The following is an 18,701-nucleotide window of genomic DNA, read 5'->3' on the forward strand; positions in this document are numbered from 1 at the left end:
TCATTTATTTAGTTTTCATGTTAGAGCCTGATAAATAATTATACATGTACAATTTACAACCACATTTTTCAAATGTTTCACATTTTGCATAATTCACTTTGGAGATTCGCTGTTGCTATTATTTTAATGGTCAATGAAAAAAAGGAAAAGTTTGAGTCCCATGAATTGGATCATGACTTCTTACGAATACTAGAATTAGCTAAGCCTATTTAAAAGTTAATTATTTTGTTTTCAAAGCTTTAATATATATGTAGACTTTTTTTTTAGAGAAAATACATTGCTGGCTATCTATACAAGCACCCATAACTGTGTCAAAGTTTGCAACCAATATAACTCATTGGAATTAAAATCCATTATATTGCATCTACATGAGGAGAAGGTTATTTATAAAAGCAGTAATAAAGGATGAGATTAATTAACCAAATTAAGTTAACATTAACCATTATATCAATTCAGGAATTAAAGGATTGTAGAACCAGAAACCCTACTTCCCCACTCCCAAATTGCTTATAGTTAGTATTTCATTGCTTGTTATAATGCTGGGATCATTAAAAAAAAACTTAAGAATGAGAATGATACAACTCTATACTATTATCTATTCAGTCTTCAATACTTTTTAGGGATTTAAAAAATATTTATACCTACAGTTGTTTCAATGCCATTGTATTTATATTTCTCTTACATTTCTATTCAAATTGACTGATATAAATAATAAAATCAGTTAAGAATGACTAGAAATAACAATAGCATAAAAGTAAAGTCATAAAAAGATATAAACTAGTAGATAATACTCAGTAATAATTACAGTAGAACAAAATAGAATTAGCAATATCTTTGATAAATTTGACAGAACACAAATGGTTTCAAGCTGGCATGAATTGCTTTTCGAAAGGAAGCCAAATGAAACTACCCGTTCCTGTATTACTTAAATAAAATCAATCAATCATTAAGTAGAAATTTCTAATATGTTTATATTTCCATAAATGAAGATAAAATTGATTATGAAGTTCTCTGTTTTGAGTCAAACCTAAATCTAATTTTAAATGTTGAAGCTGTTCAACAACTTTCATTACAAATCAGCAAACACCCTTCCCTTCCTTCCTCTCTTAAAGCTGGATGGAATTTATAGTTAAAATAGCCCCATATAAGGAGATAAAATCTGACAAATTTCAGAAAAATAAGGAGAGTTTTGTACTAGATGCCTTTAACCATTTCTTAGAAGAGTTCCAGAATCAATGTAGGTAAACCTGTGCAAAAGTACATTCTGGCTGCAGATTTTTTTCAATAAGAAACCAAAGTAGGACTTCACTGAAGTAAACCGTTTTTCAGGTATTTGGCCAAATTTGGAATACATGATGAGAATATGTTGAAGGAATTTGAACTGTTCAGTTCATGTGCTCTTCAGGAGCAAATCTGCTATGTAAGTAAAATTCTTTAAAGCTTTTATGACAGCTTTTGGTGCAGGAAAGTCTAAAGGTGGCAGAATTTGCTTTGTGCCTTCCCAGATGCAAAGGATTGGAAAACAAGCATGATTGGTCAGAGGGTGTAGATAAGAGGCTTTGACTAATGAGTTGATTTAAAAAATGATAAAATGATAAAATGTTGGAGATGCCAAATTTATTGATTATGTGCCATCAAATTGGTGTTGATTCTTAGTAACCACATAGACATTTTCCAAAATAATGAAGATTCTTGATTGTTGTCAAATTTTACAATTCCTACATGCAGCTCCATTCTTCCAAGTTAACTTCCATTTACCAGTCATCAACTTTTCACATTCCTGAAAATTCCCAGATGTAAGTTTCCAGGTAAAAATAATATGCAATATAGCCATTAGAGAGAATAGCTGACACTTGCTTATGAAGAAGTAAAAAGAGCCTTGATAGTACAGTGGTTTAGTGCACCCTGTTATTAACACAGCTGCCTGCAATTTCTGCTGGTTCGAATCTCTCCAAGGCTCAAGGTTGACTCAGCCTTCCATCCTTTCTAAGGTAGGTGAAATGAGGACCCAGTTTATGGGGGCAATAAGCTGACTTTGTATAAAATATACAATAGAATGAAGGCTATTGCTTAACGCATTGTAAGCCGCCCTGAGTCTCCGGAGAAGGGCGGCATATAAATCAAATTAAAAAAAAAATAAATTTTTTTTTAAAAAAAGAAGTAAATATTTAGACCCTACCCCAGAGCCTGCTAAAAGAGCCATGCTTTCAGAATTTATGAAAACCCAACAAAATTGAGGTTATTTGAATCTTGAGAAGCTCTGAGAAGTTTTCTCCCTTTTTTCAGTAGGAACAACTAAGTGAAGAGGGAAAACTTCCAGTCCAGATCTGGTATTTTTCAGAATAAACTAGGAATTGGAAGGAATTGCAGGAATAATGCATTAGGATTAGAACATCAGAACATCTTGATAAGCAATAAAGAAATAAAAATGTCTAGGATTTGTTAAGGTAGTAACAAGAACATAAAGGTATGAGCGGTAACCTTCTGGATTTGAATCCTTGGCCTATCTAGTTCAGCAGTCTGTTCTCATAATGGTCAAGCAATGGGACAAAGAACCCCACTATTCTTCTACTGTATTTCCCCGAAAATAAGTCCTACCCTGATTTTTGGCATGCTCCTAATATAATATAAGCCCTACCGAAAAATAAGCCCTCATTAAGGTCATTATCAGCTGGTGGGTGTGGCCAGGCTGGAGGCGAGGGCGCAGGGCCAATGGAATAATTGAGTTGGTTATCTGACCAAGCAGCAGGCAAAGGCGGTGGGAGGCACGCAATCTGGATATGCACAACAGGGGCCACAGGAAAGCTGAGAGATGGGAGGGTGGCCACGGGAGGCTCACCTTCGTGTGGTGGCACTGGCAGTAGACGGAGGCAGAGGTGTGGGGGGAAGGCAGGCAATTTGGACATGCTGCGCAGGCCATGGGAAAGCTGAGAGTCAGTGGGCCGGAGCAGGTGAGGGCCGCAGGACAGCTCATCTTCATGTGGCAGCAGCAGACGGAGGCGAGGGCGCAGGGCCAATGGAATAATTGAGTTGGTTATCTGACCAAGCAGCAGGCAAAGGCGGTGGGAGGCACGCAATCTGGATATGCACAACAGGGGCCACAGGAAAGCTGAGAGATGGGAGGGTGGCCACGGGAGGCTCACCTTCGTGTGGTGGCACTGGCAGTAGACGGAGGCAGAGGTGTGGGGGGAAGGCAGGCAATTTGGACATGCTGCGCAGGCCATGGGAAAGCTGAGAGTCAGTGGGCCGGAGCAGGTGAGGGCCGCAGGACAGCTCATCTTCATGTGGCAGCAGCAGACGGAGGCGAGGGCGCAGGGCCAATGGAATAATTGAGTTGGTTATCTGACCAAGCAGCAGGCAAAGGCGGTGGGAGGCACGCAATCTGGATATGCACAACAGGGGCCACAGGAAAGCTGAGAGATGGGAGGGTGGCCACGGGAGGCTCACCTTCGTGTGGTGGCACTGGCAGTAGACGGAGGCAGAGGTGTGGGGGGAAGGCAGGCAATTTGGACATGCTGCGCAGGCCATGGGAAAGCTGAGAGTCAGTGGGCCGGAGCAGGTGAGGGCCGCAGGACAGCTCATCTTCATGTGGCAGCAGCAGACGGAGACAGAGGCGTGGGGGAAGGTAGGTGATCCTGATGCACCACACGGGCTGCAGGCAAGCCAAGAGACATGAAGATGAGCCTCCTGCGGCACACCGGCTCTCAGCTTTCCCATGGCCCATGGGGCGGATCCAGATTGTGTGCCTCCCCACTGCGCCTCTGCCGCCGTCTGCTGCTTGGACAATTAATCAACTCATCTCCACTGCACGGGCTGTGCAGCCCCAGAGGGTGCTAATAAAGGGGCCAGTGGGCTGCAGTTGCAGCTGGACAACTTTAGCCCCCTCGCACTTGCCACCTTTTGTGCGTGTGCCAGAGGGGTATGGTGCCCAGGCATGCTGATCAACCTGATATCATGTTTTCCCCAAAATAAGCCCTAGTGCTTATTTTGGAGCCCCCCAAAATATAAGACCGGATCTTATTTTCTATGGTAGTAGAACAATCCAGGATTCTTAGCTTCTATGCAATGCTAAAGGAATCAGAGCTAGACATTTCCTGTTTACTGCTTCTACTGAGGAAAGATACGAAGCAGTAGTTATCAGTCAGCATTATGTAGTATAATGTTTGTTACTAATAATCCGCAACATGCAGATATCATGGGATTGGTTTATATGTACAACAACCATGTTTTTCTTGAACTTGGGGCCAATGTTATTTCTAACGGTGACTGCAGTGCGTCCATCTTGTCTAGCTTAATAAAACTTAGTTTTCATGGCATTCAGTTCTTAAATCTCAGATATTTATTTAAAAAATCTTATAGATTACAATAACAACAACAACAACATTTTGTTGTATCAAAATCTATTTTTTCAATGGGTACTTTTTCAATATCAATCTGCAGTTTGTATATATTTTTCAACCACAAATTAGAAAATTACACAAGTTTATTTGGCATTTTTCTCTCTAAAACAATTACTAAAAGACAGACAAGGTGAAATACTGGGCTTAGTTTTATGAGTGAACTGTATTGTGGGTGTTCCTTCATATGTGAATTCATTGATGGTTCAGTACTGTAAGAAAGTAAGATTAATCCCTTTTTCTTAATGCTGTTTCCTCCCATACAATTTTCCAGGTTCTTATATATCTTATGTGAATGTGTATATATGTGTGTGTGCATGCATGTTTGTAAAACTTAAAAAGCAAAAGCAGTGTGGCATGATTTCTGATTTTAGTTTTCTTGCAATCTTGTCAAGTTTATCAGAATCAGATTTCTTCAATATATACTGGGTAGATTATGAGGTAATTTGATTTACTTGCAATTTACATGGAAAATATTATTTATATAGCCTTGTTATATACTTTGTGATCAAATTAAAATAAATATAAAATTAATTCAATTTGTATGATAAATGGGGGCCTTATGAGCCTTTACTCATAATAAATATTCTAATTTTCCACTTCCTATTAAAATACATTAGATTTTATATTTGCTATTTATACTCTGTTACTATATTAAATGTAAAGGTCTATTATGTGTATGTTTATGCTAGATGTATCCAATTTACATTGGTGTTTTAATATATGATTATCATTTTCCACATAACAGCTCAAACATTCAAATTCAGTGAAATAGTTGCTAACTTCTCTTCCATTGGTTTTAGCAAATTTTGAATGACAATGTACTTCCTAAATCACAATAATAACTTATTTAAAGTAAAAAGGTTTAAATTAAACCTGCAAAAAACTATCAGTTTTCCAACTTAACCCTTCACATTCTGGCATTTTCCAGACTGCCAGCCAAATGAACACTTTAGGAGGAGGTGTTTAAATATGTCTGCAGCACCCAGAGAGTTAATCCACCCCATTGTGCATAGGTGTTGGAGCTCTTATGGTATGTAAGCTCATACAAAATTCAGAGTTATTTTGTATTCTCCTTTAATATATACATTTTCCCAATACACACCTTCTGAAAATTTAGTTCTTTTCTTGGTGTAAATAGATATGCATACATGAACAGCTACTAATTAGAGAAGATTGCATATGTATGGAGCTACCATCCTCTCAAATAACCCATATTGATCTGACTCCTATTTATGATTATAATCTTTTATCAATGATATTAACATTTATATTATATACTAATTGCATAGGAAGCAATACAAATATTACAGATTTTAAGAATGTGAAGTCCTAGAAATTGAGTCACTAGAATTGGGGTTGCCAAATTGGGAAGGAGGCATTATTTCACAATTAAAATTAAATAAATAAAGGAAATTGGATAGCCTTATTTAGGCTCAAGGATCATGTGTTTCTGTTAGAGATATACTATTTTCCCTAAAGTTATCAGTGTGCTTTAAAGGGATCTGCACTTGTAAAGGGTCACCTGCAAGATTCTAAATCAAGTGATTTATACTTTGTGTGTTCCTAATTTAAAACTCTTCTACTCAGTCAGCACAGGAAATCCACTTTTACAGATGCTAAAACTATACTCTTAAGCAGTGACATCTAGCAGCCACTAAAACAGAAACAAGGAGAAAGGATAGGGGAGTTGAACTAAAGTTGTTTTAGTTAGGGAGTTGTTTTAACTAAAGAGAACATTTACAGCTACTACTAATCAGGCTTCATGCTGGAAAATAGCCTCATGCAAGGCCATCCAGATTTATCCCTACAAGAAAACTTTTTAAAATGCTTCTGCCAGTATTTGAATCTTGGCAGTTATAGCTACTGGTCAATGGAATACTTTTAGGATACATCTGTTACTGGAGATAAATTGCCACTGTTGGGGAGCTGGTGGAACTACACTTCCACAGAATTATGCCTTTCCTGCATCTAATGTTCATAAATTATGAATTTTCTCTCTCCCCTCCCTCTCTCTCTCTCCGTCTCTCTCTCCGTCTCCCCTTCCCCTCCCCCCTCTCATGCATTATATGTAAATGTATTTATTTAAAACAACTACTGGTATATAATTTCAGAACAGGCCTGTTATATTTTGGTAGTCATATCAACAACTTTAGGTGTGCTATAGTTGGTTTTGTTTCTCTTAAGAAGAAACTGTTGAACATTATTTTTCGAGTATATTGAATTGTATACAAGTATGTTCAAGTATATCAAGTATATTTTGTAGCAAAGCCTTTTTTCCTGTTTCACAAAGCTTAAGCAGTTTATTTCAGGTTTGCAGCACATGTTTTCAATTATATGTATATCATGCTTTCAGACAATAGAAAGGATCACCAGTATCTCTGAAATAAAAGGATATATATGTACACACATATACATACATACATACGTACATGCATGCATACATACATACTTACATAGCCTATATGCAGTATAACCATAGGGCAGGAAATTAAGTTGCTATTTCATACTTCCAATCTTACAATTAAGTGTGCTTCCTGGTCTATCACAGATATTTCTCAACTATTTAGTTGCCTTTTTACTATTAACACATAGATTTTTACATGTTATACAATACAATGTGTTACAGTGTAGCATTAAACAAAATTTTATGTCTATAAATATTTTTACAAAAACATCAAAAGAAAGTGTTTTGAAAATTGAATATACATATTTAATTTCAGGTACTATTGTTATTTCAAAAATGGTTTCTTACAAGCAATTTTTAGGTAGATAAAATTTTATATCAGAGTAATAAAAGATTAAAAATTAGATTTCTAAAGTGAATATTAATAGATTATTAGTGATACTGCTTCTCTAGATAATATTGTAACTAATATAGTTATGACACAAAAAAGTAATGCAATTTACTATACAATAGTTAACAATACTCTCAGTTATCAGCTTGTCTTTATTAATATGTTCCATTATCTGATTTTGAAATGCAGCATTCTTAAGTCAGACCATTTTAAGAAAGTAGTTTCACTGGCTTGATATTCATTGATTTTCAGTTTCAAAGTATGTGGAACTCTTCACATTGGGAAAGCTTGCTTTAGAAAGTATTAGAGAAGTCCCTTTAACGTACAATGTGTGGAAAAAATGATTTTGCGCAGTTATGCTGAAATCAAGTACAAAAATATGCACCAACAATATGCATATATGAATTGCAAGAATCTATAATAGTGACATGCTAAAATGTTAGTATTTCTTAGTTAAATTTTAGAAACTAGAAAGTATACTCTTACAAATTATGTCTTCAAGTCATTTTGGACACCTGGAAACTGTCCCCTGCAGGATTTTTTGGCAGCATTTTTTCAAAAATGCCATTGCCTTCTCCTTAGGCTCCTTAGTCACCTAACTCACCTTGTCCTTAAAGCAGGACAATATCAGTCTCTTGGTTGCTAGCCTACCTCAATACACCAAACTGACTTTATGCATACATGCTTACAGTTTATAATTTAATATATTAGTCAATGATGACAATGTTTAAAATTGTTTCTTTCTTTCATTTTGGAATTTGATATTGTAATAAAAAAAATAAGAGATTCAAAAAAATTTATATACCCACCTCCCTTGCTTTCATTTTTCCATTCCTTGCTTCTTCTCTGGATGTATTCTGAACATTTAAACTTGAATTATTACAGTTTGAATGTGTTACTAAATTGACAACAATCAAGGATCTTGTAGTGCCTGAAATTCAAGAAATATTAAACCTTTTTGGAGGGAGGTCTTCCTCTATGCATGGGGCAATCTGGCGTTGTGCCTAATGTTTCTCTAGTGGGTGCAATCTTGAGCAATTGGGTGCAACTACAAGTGTAGGAAAGGACTGCCAGCCTACTAGCCTCCTGCAGGAGCTTTGACTATGCCAGGGGTGCATCAAGCCGAGACAGCAAGCTTGTCCAGGACTGCTTGCCAGTTTCAAGCCTGAGTTTTATGGTGCCTACATTTATTATTATCACTGCTTGGGGTAATTTTAATTTTATGTATATTCAACCTTTTACTGTGTGAGTGCACATATGTGCATATTTGAAGGGAGTGTTGAGGTTAGCTAGTAAAGTTGATAGCCTGATCTTTTTTATGTGTGTTGCATGTACAACATGCAACAATGGGTGGGGCTCTGATCATACTATTGCAGATACTATTTGGACATTTTTCACTCTAAGTCTCCTGTAAATACCTTTCCTGAAGGTAAACCTGAAAACCTAGACATCTAGATTCAACAATGAAAGTTTTCACAAGATCAAAATTAGGACTATGTTCCAAAGACAATTTGTGGATGAGCATTTAATTAAAACAACAGCTAACTTCCACTATATATCACAAATTGCTGTTGTGTAAAAGATATTCCGTTTCAAAAATGCATTTTCTGCATTTGTATATCGTTCTACAAAGGAGATGGGGAGCTGCTCTTTAAGAAACTTCTTGAATGTAGAAAACTAATTACATAGTTTTTTTAGTTTAGACCCTAAAACCAGGTAAAAAGACCATTAGAATAAAAGTAATAATAAATTTAGGTATTGTACTTAAAGCTTCCTTCAGATCAAAATAGTATGTTTAAAATTGAAGCCTAACTCAGTACTCATCTCCAATATTTTATCAAAAAAATCTGATAAAGATTTTTTAAAAAACGAAAGGTTTTTAACTAATTCTGTTCAACTCTTTTTAGCTGATTTTTTTTCTTATTTAAATAGTTAAAGATATGTTGACTCACAGAAAGCTATTTGGAAGCTCTATGAAATTATAAAAAATAACCAGATACTTACAAGAAGGTAATTTCATTGAATACAACTGTGCCACAATAAATACAACTACCATGGTTGGTAACTAATCTTTAGATAAAAAGTATACCTTAAATTGTATTTTGATGAAAAACAGTAGAATGCTACCCTATAAAAATGTAGTATTTGCATTGATATTTGCTCAAACTAATAAAACATTTACTAATCTTAAAGAGAAAGCAAGCTGTTTTAAATGCTATCCTCATAATCCCTTCCCATTCATTATTTGAAGTAGGGCAGATGGAATTTGAAGTCTAAAACATCTGGAGAGCATAAGGTTGACTACTCTTCTATTTAACCTTAGCCAGCTATCAAAAATATATAAAATCTATGCTAAGGTTTTGCATAATAAACAGAGACAGGAACATTTTTCTACTAGAATTTTACTTGAGCAAAGTATAATGAAGCATGATAAGCCACAGGAACTAAATAATGTTTACATGTTACCTGTTATTCCCTACCTTACCTGTATTACCTTGCTCAGGTTATGAGTTTCTTCTATTTAAAACAAAACACAGTAAATTTTAAACCATTTAAATACAAGTTAAATTTAAATTGGCAGTGTTAGAGTCTGGTAACATACAGTTCCTAAAACACTTTAAATATATCTATACTCTACACATTTCTAAAATATTAGATTAAATTTTCTAAAGAATTTCTTAACTCTAACATTTGGAGACATTCTGCACAAAGCTTTATGGATTTTAGTAATCTGATCTCTGTGACTTCCTCCTTTTGGTCTTTCTTCGTGTTGCAGCAAGAATAATGATAGTATCTGTCACATTCTTTGGATGACTTAAGATAGCTGTGTTCTGAGTTGGGGGCTGAAAATTATGAACTCTTGCTTTTAGAAATGTGACACGGGGGTAGTGAACTATATTTTAAAAAGCTTTAGCATTAGATAGTGCACTGCCAAGAGAACTGAATTTGAAAGCTGGAACTTAAAGTAGCCTTTATCTTTATTATTCCTTAGATTTTTTTTTAATATCTTAGAATTTGCTAGGATTAAGAGCACTTGAAAACTCTCTAAAATGAATTATTGGAATCCCCAAGCGAGTTAATTATGAGATATTGTGAAGAATTTTAAACATCATCTATATATTCACTTGTATAGTTTACAGAGATATTGGTGCTTTAGTAAGTTTAAATTATTTAATAAACTTAGCAAATAGGGAAAATAACTCAAAAAGCATTTTATTCTTCAATTACTTTGCTCTGCTCTGTATAACCAGATTCAATCTTTCTTGTGAATTTGGACTTAAAGTATATTAAGGGAAAAATAATTTACCTAAGATGATACTAAAAAGAAGATTTTTTCACAGCATATTGGTGTATTTTGTTAGGATATGCCCACGAGATACAGCACATAGAGAAGAGACATAGATATAGATATAAAAATGCCTTTTTCAAAGCAATTTTGTACATATTAGATTTTAACATTAATGCCTAATAAAGAATTCTTTAAAAAAACTTAATCATTACATATTATTGGATAATATTAAATAAATGTGCTCTAGAGACATTACTAATCTGATAATGATGACCAGTTAACTAAATTATTAACTCTAGTATTAACTAATTTATAAATAATAGAGAGAAAAATAGGTCTGCATTTACATATGTGTCCATCTGTCTGCTTTTACAGTTTTTGTCTTCAATCAGTGGGTGAATTGGTTTTAATCCAAACAGCAGCCTGATTTTCCCCTCAAAATGTACTTTCTTTGGTCTTGTTTATTGGTGGGGAGGAGGGATTTCCTTGACAATAGCTAGATCTTAATAGGTCCTTAAGAAATTTCATCTCTGTAACCACATTAGATATAATGTGAGTGGCAGAAAAATCTCCATGGATAATTCTGGGTTAGTAGATTGTTACCATCTCAGTGTTGCTGAAATCTCTAATCTCAGGTCAGCCTGAAGCAGCAGTGCATACAATCCTGTTGCCTGATGCAGCATGAATGAAAATGCTTTCTGTCAGAAACATGTGGTCTCTTCAGTCCAGAGCCTGTGTAAATCCTGTGTAAATAGAAGGAGGCTAACAAAGGATGAGCCCCTGCAGCTCAGAGCATTTGGAGCCATTTGGGGGCTGAATTTGCTAAATGCTGCTTATACCGCCTGAAAAGTTGAAGAGAAAAGAGTTTAAATTCCCTTCTTTTTTCTCTTTCTACTCATACCCTGGGGGGAGGGTGTTCAAGGCCAGAAAAACTTGAGGTAAGACTATAAAAACTCTTTTTCAGTGCTCTTTTGAGTATGGAAAAGGTGGCCCGGTTCACCGTCCCTTCTCTAATATCGGAAAACCCACACAGTTTGTAAATGTTGCATGTGAAGTATTTCATTCTCCCTTCTATGAATTACACAGAAGAAAACAGAATTCAGTTTTCCTCTAAATTAACATATATAGACTATATAGCATAGCTGATTAGTAAAAGAACTAAACAATTAGTAAATTTGTTTCATTTTCTGTAATAGAATTTTGCAGAGAGAAAGTCCCTCTCAAGAACATTGACAAGATAAAATTGGGGATCTAGAACTTAATGCTAATAATTCAAAATATTCTCCAAGGAAAATTATTGCACAAATATACGGGTTTTTTTTTTCAAATATTCTTTCTCAGCTATAAGTATAGTTTACTGAGGTCTATAAGAAAATGGAAAAACAGATATCCAGTAGACCTGAAGTTTATTTCTTTTGTCTAAATAGTATAGACTGCAACTTATTTTGAAGAATTATATTCAATTAGAGTATTTAAGGGAAAAAATAACTCACACTATAGTATCTTAACTGAAAATCTATATAATAAGCTACTAAGTGATGTAACTCTTAGAATAGTGACATTGAATAGTATCATGGTTTATCATGAACCATGTATTAGAATATTGTTTGGGCCTTTTTAAATGAAATGTGTTACATCCACCCAATTGCAATCTCTTTTATTTCTATAGTTTAAGCACACATGCATACAGAAGGTCTACTGATGGAATGAACACTGAAAGAATTTTAGAATGGTGTATGTAAATAAAACCACCACATCTTGTTTCTTCTTAATTCTGTCCTGATAATGAAGTACTGCTGCATTTGGTGTGAACGACTGTGACATAGCAGCACTGCAGTTTTCTACCAGACTGCTGGCCTCTGGCTGCTCATAATAGCAGCTATTATGACATTGTGCTGGAGCAAAAGTTGTTATATTCTCATTATGACATTTATTGTCTAGGATACCCATGTTCAGAATCAAGTGTAAGGCTGCAAAATACAAGCCCTTTTTGTTGCAAATAGCAAAAAGGCTAGCAAAATTCCACACGTATTCTTAGCAAACATATATTTTGCAGAAATAGAAGTATTCCAGAGCTGGATTATTTCTTTGTTCATTTCTAAAATAAACAATCCAGAAAGAGCATTAATTTACAAACGTTGTTATACACCTAAATATCTTAATACCCCATTATGTAGTTTGCATTGTTTGTAATTATTATGTAATTAGCACTATGTAGTAGAAAGAACTATTACTGTAACTTAAAATGTATATGTAATGTATGGATGAGGCTCTGAACATAAGAATAAATATGTAATGTTTCTTGATGTGGGAACACTCTTTTCTGTAACAGGTGGCATTTAGAGATCATAGGAACCAGTAGCATACTGTGCAAATAGTACTTCTGTATGGCAAATACAGGCAATTTAGTTCATTTAGTTCATTTAGTGACTGTTCAAAGTTATAATAGCATTGAAAAAAGTGACTTATGACCATTGCAGCATCCCCCATGGTCACTTGATCAAAATTCAGATGCTTGCAACTGATTTATATTTATGACGGTTGCAGTGTCCTGGAGTCATGACCTTCTATCAAGCAAAGTCAATGGCGAAGCCAGATTCACTTAACAACCCTGTTACTGACTTAACAACTGCAGTGATTCACTTAACAACAGAAGGTCATAAAGTGGAGCAAAACTCATTTAGCAAATGTCTCACTTAACAACAGAACTTTTGGGCTATATTTGTCATCATATGTCAAGAACTACCTGTACAACTCCTCATTTTGAATTACCCCACATAATTTTTCAGATGCTTTTGGGAAAATTTACTGAAAATTAATTTCCAGTTTTATAATTTCTCTTAGAATAATTCTTATTCTATGAATGGCAGTGACTAGAGTACTATTTATCCTGAAAAGATTATAGGTCTAAATAATATGCGGAGCAAAATGCTCATCTAAATAATTGTAATACTCCTTTTTGTTTCTATTCAAAACTAAGTTTCATTGGATTTAAATACTTTTTAAATTCTCCATCAAGTTGAGCTTGAGTCTTGATAACTTCATGGATATATTTGTGTAATTTTCTTAACAGCAATAGGAGGATGTTTTGCCATAGCTTTCCTCTACCATGCTTTTCTTTTAAAAAAAGAAAACCTTTTGCAGTCTAGTTCTCATAGGATTGATGCATCTTATTTGCTTTTTATTTCAAAAGTTATGCTTCTGCAATAAAGACATGAACCTGTTTTCCCTTTTCCTTAACTTTTTAAACAAACTGCATTAGGTTTATATTAATCTGCTCCTGTAGTTAAAACAAATGTATGTGGTTTGTTCTGTGCAAAGTTTGGATAGCAGCTGAGCTTACATAGAAATGATGCAAGTCTGATTGTAAGGTTAAATTGCAGGATCTTTTTGAACTGTAGTTTACATTATATTCCCAAGACTGTTGGATATAAGTTGTTCTTGTTCAGAGTTCAAATATCTGTTGTTATTAATTGTTATAATGTTATTTGTCACATTTTTCTGTTCACCTCGGGAATTCTAAGCTATTTTAAGGTGCTATATAGTGACAGATCAGAAGTGCGAAGTAACTCGACACTTTTTTACCCATTGCAAACTAATGTACAAAGTAGCACATAAAACATGCAGACTTAATTTACTAAATTTAAAAAGGATACATTTACAATATATCAGACAGACAGAATTTATAATTCTTTACAAAATTTCACACAAGCCAAAAAATCCAGTTATGACACTGCAATTATTGTGTTTCTTCTACCAAATACATATGAAAATATAAGTTAACAGATATTCAGAAATTACCATCTATATAGGGTGAGGTATAGTTCTCTACAGCTTTCTTGGAACAACAGCGGCAATTAGGACTGGGGTCTTTGAGAAAAATGCTTTGACGTAAAGCTCTTTTGATAGTATATATTCACTTTGAAAACAGAATGAAACATAGTTAGAAAGCCAATGGGAGAAAGTCATGCCAGCAACAGCATTAAATACAACTGGTCTACATTGTCCCTGGAGGAAGTACACTATATAACACAACAGTGGTTGAGATCTAGGAGAAGATTGACAGCTTTGTGCATTGCTGCCGGGGAGGTGGTGATGCAAAATATCTAACATGAAATGCAACATATAAGAAAATCTTCTGGGGGCATGGATCATCCATTCCTAGAAGATTCCTGAGGTCTGTGGACGTTGAAAGTGTAGGAATGTCTTTCTAGGAATGAAACTTACATGTGTGCACATGTGCACATACAAACTCATAAACCTATCCTTTTGGGGAATTTTTAAAAAACTACTGCCTCTATGTGTTCCATTTTTTTTACAGAGGGTTAAAAAAGAGTAGGAAGTGTGTAATGTACAGAACTAACCTGTTTTACAACATTAAGTAAAAATGTTAGTAATCTTTTCAAGTTTAGAACTTTGTATATGCAGAGATAATATTCAGCAACTCAGACAGACAGACTTAAATATTAGTTTAAAAGGCATTGAGTGTCAGGAATAAGATTTTTCAATCTTCCTGTTAAATAGACATTCAGTTTGTAATTATGCTTCTGTAACAAACACTGAGTATCTTGGCTTTTTGTTTCATTGCTTGTTTTGTTTTTTGCATTAGGTTTTGGTTAATAAGTAAAGTTTACTTAGAGATAATAGGATTTATTGAAACAGTTTATATGACTTTTTTCATAATAATTCACAGTTCACCAACTTTGGTCTCGATTCAGACTAATTCCACTTTTGAACTTGTTATAAGGTATAGCTCCAGTTATTAATTATAATGAAATCTAAAAGTATTCGGATAAATATTTCTTCATTTATAATGCAGCTGTCAGGTTTACACTTTACCATTACGTGTGAGTATCCCTATTAAAAATCAGTTATTGATGCTTGTAGAATTTTAATTATAATTTTGTTTCCAATACCTAGTTTTGTTCTTGTATAAATAGTTTTTGTATATGTTGAGTTAAAGTCATTACTGACAATTACAGTGTAGGAAAGTAAGTATTAGCCAAGTTTAACTAGAGGAATCTGAATCAGGCTGTGTAATCATCTCTTAATATCAATTTTAAAATTGAAGTGCTATTCTGATAATTTTGAAGGTCCAAATTATGTCGTACATAACATCCAAAATCTCCATGAATGTACACACACACACACACACACAATCATTGGCCTAGAGAGTAACAGTGCATGAGTTCATTCGTATAATTTTGGAATGTTTTTCATCTGTCTGAGAAAAGGAGACAGGTTAAGGAAGTATTATTTTCTATCTGCAGCCATTATCAGCATGCATACATAGAGTTTTAGTGAAGACAAAGATATCTTTATCTCGACAATGGATAGGCCTACTGATTTCAAACTTGCACTTTTGCCGTAGATTGTATTTGCCCCTCCATCTCTGGGTACTGTTTTTCAAAATTGCCTGAGGCTACAGTACAGCACCTCAGATCCCCAAGGCCCATTGCCTGGCTCCTAATAGCCACTCTCCATCTGTGTCATATGAACAGCTGATGAGATAGCTCCAGTCTCTGTATTTTGGGAGCACATCCACCCAGGTTAAAATGCTGGGGTTGCCAAGGAGCAGTCAGAAGCCATTAATGTTGTGAAAATTTGCCTTGCAGCAGTTCCTTGGCATAGTGGAATTGGTATGAATGTAAAAGGATTTATGCTTATGGACGCATAGATGTAGGATGGTGGACTACTAGGAAAAAACCCTTCTAAAATAGCATTTTTCCAAAGCAGATAGCTGAAGATGGTCTGATGTCTTTTCCTTAGATTGCTCTTCAACCTTTCTATTTACCTTTTATTTGCCATAAGTCAAAAAAAAGGGGGGGGGAAAGAGAGAAAAGTGAGTCCCCTTTGGCAGATGGAAAGGAACTACTCAGCCTTGGGGCAGGGTGGTTGTAATGAAATGGCCTGTCATTCTGTAAATAGTGAGGACCATCTTTTCTATGTGATGGAAGATATCACATTGCAGTTAAAATGGGAATGTCAATAAAATTAATCTTCCAGCTCTTTGCTCAGATTTTTTTTGTTTCTTTTTTTAAAGAAGGTTAGGTGGTTGCAACCCTGATGCATTCATGCATGTATGCTTAAGACATGCCAAAGAAAAGGTGTGTGAGTAGAACAGATAAAGGAGAAATAAAATTTAAAGTTTGGAGGAAAACAGACTGTATAACTATAATGCTTTTAATTTAGCAGTGCTAAAGAACTAGAAGAGGCTAGAGGAATTAGTTTGTGGTTCTGTAGCATTCCTCAGGAAGCTATGAAGCCTCTGACTCAGGCTACATTGAGCACAGAGTTTATTGTTTTAGGCTTTCTTGGACAAGGTTTTTACTTAGCATGGGATTTATGGCATTTACTGCTAATGAATGTCTATTCTTAAATTACAAAACCACCGTCTCAGTGCAATTCCCAGATGTCCTTCCAGGACCTCAGCTTCTTAAACACCAGCAGGGAGCATAAACTCTCCACTTCTCTGTTTTCCTCTTTCGTGTGGCTCCGGGCTAATGATGTGTAAGGAAAACACAGCAATCTATAAAGTCTCAGTGCTGTCCCAGTATTCTTCATTTATTTTGCATTTGATTATGCCACAAGTCGGATCTTGTTTCTTTCCTTTTTTTAAGAGTTATTAGTTCAAATATTAATGTAGGAATATGGCATATATTGCTGCTCTTGATTGATGCCTTCCCAAAAACAGGAAGACGTGCTCGTATGAATTTTAAGAAAGTAGGGGTCCTGCAATGCCTTGCCAGAAGAGTTTTTCAGATACATAATTTAGATGCCCTCCAGGCATGCTTTCAAGGCATTTTTGCTGGAGGGCAAGAAAAAATAACTATGACTGTTAAAAGTAAATGATTTTTTGCTAATGCACAATTAATGCCAGGAAAAACCACTGAAGAGAAAGATGTTGATGGAAAGTTCTGTTTAAGTGAGCGCCCTACCTTGATGTACATCTTTTTTTTTTTTTTTTTTAGAAATAGGATAATAATCACTGATGCAGACACAAAGGTTTTCGTGTCTTGCAATAACTGTTCAGGATCATGCTAGAAATGTTTGTGTTTGTGGACTTGCGTCTACAAGCTTACATGTATGTATGCATTATAAGTAGATGAGAGCGTATAGGGAAGGGATGAGCTGATAATACGTTACATTCATTGAACAGTGAAATATTTATTGTCACCTATGCAGAGGGTTCAAAATATATAGACCACAGAACATTTAACTTGATGGCTGCAAGGAATGCATTTATAGTATAGTATTTTCTTGTAGTAGATTTTCACATATTGTACCCTATAGTTTACAAAGAGATATTGCACCATGTGAAATACATATCTATAATTGAATTAATGGTCTGTGTATGTATGCAGCATAAAATTAATATTTGGATGGACAATGATTTCTAACTTTTTATATTTCTATCAAAATTATATTTAACACATTAAAAATACTGGTATCTTCATATATGAATAAGAGTTCATTAGTGCTTGAGTTGTTAATCTGATTAATCAAATGGGTTTACAGTGGTTGTTTATTATCTCTTGTCCCATTTCTTTTTCTTTTAGGGGATGGTTTAGACAACAGTGTAGCTTCTCCCGGCACAGGTGATGATGATGATCCAGACAAGGATAAAAAACGTCAAAAGAAAAGAGGAATCTTCCCCAAAGTAGCAACAAATATAATGAGAGCGTGGCTTTTCCAACATCTCACAGTAAGTGGACTTTTAAAAGAATTTAAAGAATTTTAAAGAATTCTATTGAACAAAAGTCCTTATAGTTAATTTTCCTTTTAGAATTTATAGATCTATTCACTTATTAGTTTAATATAAAACAAAATTTGATTTTGCCATTGGGCCTGGGGATCTCATGGGATGCCTGTGAAATGTTCCATTGTGCATAAGTTCCATTGTGCATAAGTTTAGAAAGCACTCGCCCTTGATTTTTTTTGTTATTATATAATGTTTAACTGTTTTTATTGTACAGGTAGTCTTCATTTAGTGATCACAATTGTGAAAGCAACTGTGTTGTTAAGCGAAGTGGTTGCTATGTGAAACATCCTTTACATATGTTAATACTATTAGTGAAATACTAATTCACTTTTTACTTAGCCTCACAGACCCACAAAGGTTACAAATGAGTGTCTTGGTTGCAAAGTTTCTTTTTCATCATTGTTATAACTGTGAATGATTGCTAAATGAGGCAGTTGCTAAATGAGGACTACCTG

General features: G+C 34.8%; 1 protein-coding gene across 1 annotated transcript in view; it reads left to right on the forward strand.

Moving 5' to 3' along the window:
• Positions 1 to 18,701, forward strand: part of MEIS2 (Meis homeobox 2) — a 235,502-nt gene that overhangs the window by 46,772 nt on the left and 170,029 nt on the right. The window contains 1 exon segment of the mRNA XM_070931352.1: positions 18,044 to 18,189. Coding sequence (XP_070787453.1) covers positions 18,044 to 18,189 — 146 coding nt within the window.

The sequence above is a fragment of the Pituophis catenifer genome, unplaced genomic scaffold (assembly GCF_029215685.1).
Source record: "Pituophis catenifer annectens isolate HBS135680 unplaced genomic scaffold, rPitCat1.0.hap2 SCAF_1, whole genome shotgun sequence".
Lineage (NCBI taxonomy): Eukaryota > Metazoa > Chordata > Lepidosauria > Squamata > Colubridae > Pituophis > Pituophis catenifer.